At 39.3% G+C, this 6,638-nt stretch overlaps 1 protein-coding gene across 1 annotated transcript in view; it reads left to right on the forward strand.

Annotated features, from left to right (window-relative positions):
• The window catches only part of LOC104410825 (roquin-1), an 18,405-nt gene extending 13,372 nt beyond the window's left edge, over positions 1-5,033 (forward strand). Inside the window, exons 7-8 of the mRNA XM_010021089.1 lie at positions 2,769-2,887; positions 4,917-5,033. Coding sequence (XP_010019391.1) covers positions 2,769-2,887; positions 4,917-5,033 — 236 coding nt within the window. The remainder of the gene's footprint in view (positions 1-2,768; positions 2,888-4,916) is intronic.
• Positions 5,034-6,638: the final 1,605 nt, after the last annotated feature.

The raw sequence follows: 6,638 nt of genomic DNA on the forward strand, positions 1-6,638 counted from the left end.
AAATCCGGGAAGGCTGCGAGGAGGCCTCCACGCAGCCTTCTCTTCTCCAGGCTGAACAGCCCCAACTTTCTCAGCCGGTCTTCATACGGGAGGTGCTCCAGTCCTCTTATCATCCTCGTGGCACTCCTCTGGACCTGTTCCAGCGGCTCCATGTCTTTTTTATGTAGAGGACACCAGAACTGGACACAATACTCCAAGTGAGGTCTCACAGGAGCAGAGTAGAGGGGCAGGATCACCTTCTTCGACCTGCTGGTCATGCTTCTTTTGATACAGCCCAGGATACGGTTGGCTTTCTGGGCTGCAAGCGCACACTGAAGCCAGCTCATGTCAAGCTTCTCATCAGCCAACACCCCCAAGTCCTTCTCCGCAGGGCTGCTCTGAATCTCTTTTCCCCCCAACCTGTAGCTGTGCCTGGGGTTGTGCCAACCCAGGTGTAGGACCTTGCACTTGGCTTGGTTAAACTTCTTAAGGTTGGCATCAGCCCACCTCACAAGCGTGTCCAGGTCCCTCTGGATGGTATCCCTTCCCTCCAGCATATCAACCGAGCCACACAGCTTGGTGTTGGTGGCAAACTTGCTGAGAGCGCACTCAATCCCACTGTCCGTGTCACTGACAAAGATGTTGAACAACACAGGTCCCAACACCGATCCCTGAGGGACACCACTCGTTACTGGTCTGCAGCTGGACATTGAGCCGTTTACCGCAACTCTTTGCATGTGGCCATCCAGCCAGTTCTTTATCCATTGAGTGGTCCATCCATCAAATTGATGTCTCTCCAGTTTAGAGACAATACATGTAATCCTGTGAAGTTGCATGGTGTACACTTGATATTGGGCAATGCTGACTGGGGAGGGGTAGCGGCAATCTTAGCTTCTTCCTTTTCCCCTTTTTTTAGTACACATGCTGCTATTTGAAATGAGGTTTGAAAAGCAACAGGAAGATTGATAGAACCACTGTTGACAATTCAGAGTCTTAACTGTCACTCCAAGATATCTTTATCTCTCCAGTTCTTTACCAGAGCAAATAATTAGTTTACAAACTAGGGGAAGCCTTCAAGAAACCACTTACCAGATGAAGGGTTTCCATTAACTTACCTAATATTTTTGTCTTGATCTTTGTTCCGGGAATTCTGTGTGTTACTTTTTAATTGAAGGTCTCTAGCCTGCAAACATTGCACTTGGAAGGCTTTCTTAAAAGCAGCCTAAAATCATAAGGCGTCTTCTCTGTAAACAGTTTTGGATTCCAGACTAGAACTTTGATAGATTGAATAGACAGAAGCTGGGCAAAAAAATGAATCTAGTCAAGAAAATATTTGTTACCCTAGAGATTTTAGTATTTTTCTTGTTAATACGTAATTCTGAAAAGGTGTGAAAGACAGTCTGGAAAGGGGACTTTAGTTGGAGACAATGTAATGGGGAAATAAAATTTAGGATGTTGTTAGAGGAGAGAAAAATGGAAATTTTGGAAAAGCAGCACCGTGAGGATGGATCACCAGAGGGAGAAAGGAAGGGACAGAATGGAGAGTGCTGTGGCAGAAATCTTGGTTTGTACCTCTTATTAATATTGATTTTAAAAATTCTGTCAGAATAGCGTGAAGGCTTAAATAATGGCTTCAGGAGAATAAAAGTTGTAGTTCTTAGTTTCTGTTTGTTTAAACAGGAAAAAAAACCCTTACCTTTCAAATAAGGACCAGTTGTACTTTACAGTTAAAGGAGGTGTAGTCCTTTCTACCCAAATCTTTCATACTGTAACAAGTCAGGGTCAAAACTGTGTGTGTACTGTAAATCTGTTAAGACAAAGACTGATAGATAAAGTAGAATCACTAATAGCCTCACTCGGTTCCAGTAGGCAAGTCTGCTCTTGATGTTTCTCTTACTTGCTGTCTTGTTGCTTCCCTGCTGTTCCATAGGTGTGCTGAAGTTCCTCTGGAACAAGGTAGTCCTTGTGAGCAGGATAGAATGTAATTATACTGAAGATCTTGAAAGGCACTTTGAGGTCCTGTGTTTAGCAGCAGTGTGTAGGCACACGGTGGGAGTGTCATCTGCTGGAACAGATTTAACAATTAGAAAAGTAAATTGGCTAGAAAAACAAATGCCCCTATAGAATTAAGACTGTGCAATTTGTTCACACTACTGTATGTTAGATGGTGGCCTGATAAATAGATTTGCTTGTGACATTTTTCCATGTGAGAGGCATCAATTTCTGTTGCTATTCAGTGACTGTGCCTACAAGGTCTAGGCCAGTGATGGTATTTGAACAAGACTGACTTTACCTACAGGAGTCTGAATGCAAAGAGGGGGTTTTCAGCCTGGTTTATTTTGTTGTTTGTGGGGTTTTTTGTTTTGATTTTTGTTGGGCTGGGGTTGGTTGGTTGGTTGTGAGGTTGCTTTTTCCTTTTTTTTTTTTTATTTTTATTTTTTTTCCTATTTTGTGGAGTTTGTCTGGGGGGGTGTTTCTTCCCCTTTCATTGTATGTGGAGTTTGTACAATGCGTTTACTCTGGAGTTCTTGTGAGATATGAAAGTTTTGGTGAAAGGAAATAGTTTGACATGACAATGATCATCTTGCTGCCTCATTTGTTGTTTGGTGTGGTTTGATCTAGAGTCTATAGGTAGCTTTATCATTTAAGTGGTACATATGCCTGAATTAGTGCTGAATGCTTTTTATGTCATTACATGTTTTTTGATAAAATGTTTTTACTTTCTTTGTTTCTGGTTTTGGAAAATCCTTTTGACTTTTCATATTCTCTCTTGGCTGTCAATGCAATAGATGCTCCACCTCCAACATGGGAACAACTGAAAAATGGACTAGTTGCTGTGAGGACAGTGGTTCATGGCTTAGTTGATTATATCCAGAATCATAGCAAGAAAGGAACAGATCAGCAACAGGTAAAAGCTAAATGATTTAGGAAGTGTTTAGCCCTAAATTTTACTGGCTGTGTTCAATAGTAGATGTTTTCTAATGTCATCTGGAGAGATTTGTTTTGATGAGGAGCTGATTAAAAACATTACTGCTGAACAATACCAAAAAAAGAAACAAAGGGGAAAAAAAACCCAAACAAAACCAAACTGAGACAGTGCTCTCACCAGTATCTGCTGCATTAATTTGCACAACTCACTAGGATGAAAAGAAAATAGTCTGATCCAGCTGCAAGCTTAGGGGGATGAATAAACAACTCTCCTGACTAGAGGATGGGGAAGAGAAGCCAGGGTGCATAGAACTGTGATCTGTGGGAATTTTCTTGGGTTTGTTTTAATGTGACACATTTCAGCCAGATGGCTCTAAAGGAAATTATTCTTATACCTTCTCATACCTTACTGATCTGTAAAATAAAGATTTGGGAAGACTTCATATAAAGGTGCAGTCCAACTTTCTGAAACAAATGTTTTCAGAAACAAAATGATGATGTCAAATATGTATATTAGCTTATATCAGAGTTATCTTACCACATGTTCCCTTGATCTCATTTCATTTTATAGCTAAGTTGATCTAAATGCTAGCTGCTGCTGACAGAGTTGCCTGTCACACATTCATACTCCCTCCCTTGCTTTGGCGCTGCTGCTCATGGAGAGCTAGTTCGGGGAGCTCAACTAATAGAAAGATTACATCTGCAAAGAAGCAAAATCATAGTGAATTATTTCTGCTGGCTTACCTTTTTTATTCACTGGGACGCGTAATGAACACTGTTAACCAGCAAAAGGAAAAGCAGTAGGAATACACAAGTGGAAATCAGGGTGGGAAAAACAGTAAGGGTTTTTGTTCTGCTGAGACCATTGCTGAGACCTGGTACATGCTGTGCCACTTGGAAGGAAACCCAAAGCCTCCCAAGTGGAAAAGGGGCCATCTGCTGAGTGTTGCACAGAGTTTTGCTGGCTGGCAGTAGTGGCCAGTATAAAAGGCTGTGCAGTGTACGTACTCTCTTCCTAAATTCTCTTTTCGCTACAGTAGATGGGAGGAAAAAAAGAATAATCAGTTTTTGGATGGCTTTTTACAGATTTACATCTTTTGGCTGAGTTTTTCAGAAAGCACTAGTTGACTTTTCCCTTGGTGAGAAGTCTGGTAGGGTATTTCTGCCTCTGATTTAATTCTGCTATAGAAACTGTAGGAACTTGAATGTCTTTGAGACTACCACTGGCCTTCTGTCAAAATTTATTTAGAGACTGGCAAACAGGCATACATGCAGACAACAAGACTGCAGTAGGTCATTGTTTCTTTGAAAACTTAACACAAGAGAAGTACAGAAAACTACCTGTTGATCTGTGTAGCAGTAAGATGGCATCCTCAGCTATTGACAGAAATAATTTTGTAGATAGTGAAGAGATTTATTTATTTTAATTTTTTTTTTAGTCCAGAGAGAGGGTTAAAAGGGGATTTGATGAAATGTAACTCAGAGATACTCGAAGTATCTCTGATAAAGATACTCAAAAAAGTGTACTTTTTTTGTGTAGGATACTCAAATGCCATCTTGAGCTAACAAAAAGCAAAGGAAGAGTAACTAACCAGTTTGTGGGGTTTTTTTTATAAACTGCCACAAAGCATGATGAATATTTGGCAATTTCTGATTAAGCATAGTTGGGGTTTTTTTCAGTTTATATCAATTTTGTCCACTTAAGTGTGTCCTGAAACATACAGCTGTGTTCCAATCAAGCTCCTATAAGGAATTTGAATTAAAATGTTTTTAAAACCTGGTATTGACTTACTTGTCAAAATATCTACTCTTCAATCTATTAGTTCCGTTGAAGACCCAGATACAAATACTGCTCCAGTCATTTACTTCACCATAGGTACTTCTGGAACATTTAAATTGAAGGAAATATCAACAGTCAAACATCATGCCTTTAATAAGTGGATATGTTCAACTCTTGGTGAAGCACGCTTATATTCACGTATCTCACCTGGTTTCTTTAACCTTCTCAGCCTCCTCAGCACAGCAAGTACAAGACATACATGTGCAGAGACATGAAACAGAGAGGAGGATGCCCACGGGGGGCCAGCTGCACCTTTGCACATTCACAGGAGGAGCTAGAAAAGTAAGTGTGCCTCTTACAGTAGAAATCAGTCCAGTTTTTGTTTCATCTTAAGACTTATTTATCATATATAGGAATGAGGAGAGGAAGCATAACTTGTCTCTTAATTAGCAGGAAATTACATTAAAAACTCATAACAGTCATCTCAGGTTTTTGAGCTGTTCTTAAGTATAAGATATTTTGCTTTGTTCAACATTAATGCAGCCCTGAAAGTTTGATGGTTATGCAAGTGTTATTTGAGATTTTTGAAGGTGGGGTGTTCTTAAGTGTGACTAAGTATGCTGTTTGACTGCATCCATCATGTTCGCTTATTTGTGTGTACTTCTCATCTTGCCTTTATATTCAGTTAGATTGTGGTTGTTTTCCAGATGTAGGGGTTCTCTTGTTCTTCTGTGCTGCTAGGGCTATCCAAAGAGCTAAAAATGCTCATCACAAATTTTCTTTCTGCAACAGCTTTTCTTTGAAACTTCTTGACAGATTGCACATGCAGTAACCTTAGTGATTAAATCTATTGTTGAAGATTTAAAAAATGGTGGTCATACAAAATCTGGAGTAAATAAGCTGCATTCAAGAGCAACCCACTGCTGTTCTGAAGGTTGTTTTAATTATTTTTAAAGTAAAATGGGTTATTTAAGATTTAAGAGATAAATACAATACATTTGGTGCAGTATGTGTAACTTGCTAGATGGTTTTGCAGTTAAAATAATTTGCTTTTTTTCAAAGAAAATCTGCTTTTTTTGCCTCTGTTTTTGTGCCCTTTTTTTTTTTTTTCCTAAATTGGAAGAAAACTCTGAAGATTGGAAATGGTATCCAGGTTTTTTTCCACTCCGTAGTCTAAAACTTGAAGCATTAATATGGCAGTTCACTGGCTATATAGCCAGCATGCAGTGCATAAGCAAAACAGGAAGAAAAACAGAGTGGAGCGTGTGGTGTTAGAATGACAAAGGCAGTTATTCAAATGAACAGAGAATAGGACTTTGATACTTGTGTTCTGCAGAAACAGTTGGGATTTTTCCCCTTTTGTTATGATGTTAAGAAAATGGAGACTGGTACTGCTGGTTTGGATGGTTAACAAGGGTGGTGAGTCAGTATTGGTACCTCTGAACTAATTGTATGCATTAGAGAGGACTGTTTGTCAGCTTTGTGGGAGACTTTTTTTTTTATTTTATTTTTTTTTTTACCCAGACTGACTTGTATTAGGTGGTTGTGGAACTTTGAGTTCCAGTTCTTCCTTGTACCTTTTATCTTTGCGTAATTTCTTTGAGTAGATACTGCATTAGTATTCCTCCTTTTTAAAATTGTTTAGTATGAATAATATGCGTTGCTGTTGCTATGTAGTAGTTCCTCTGTGTGTCTCATACACAGATAGCTTCACCTTTGCAGGAAGGTTATGGGGAACTATGTGGTAGTGGCTTAGATAGCAATTTATAATCTTGACTGTTTAAACAGCAGCTCATTCCCCTCTTGGCAAGGGAAAAAGACCCTGTGTGCTTAGGCAAGTGTTACATTTTTAGATTATTTTTGTGTCCTGCATGTGTAGAGACCTCAACAAAAATTTTTTGAAAAATTCAGAGTGCAGCCCTGCAAATTGTTTGGGTTTTTTATATATATA

Source organism: Nestor notabilis, unplaced genomic scaffold (assembly GCF_000696875.1).
Source record: "Nestor notabilis isolate BGI_N333 unplaced genomic scaffold, ASM69687v1 scaffold23048, whole genome shotgun sequence".
Lineage (NCBI taxonomy): Eukaryota > Metazoa > Chordata > Aves > Psittaciformes > Psittacidae > Nestor > Nestor notabilis.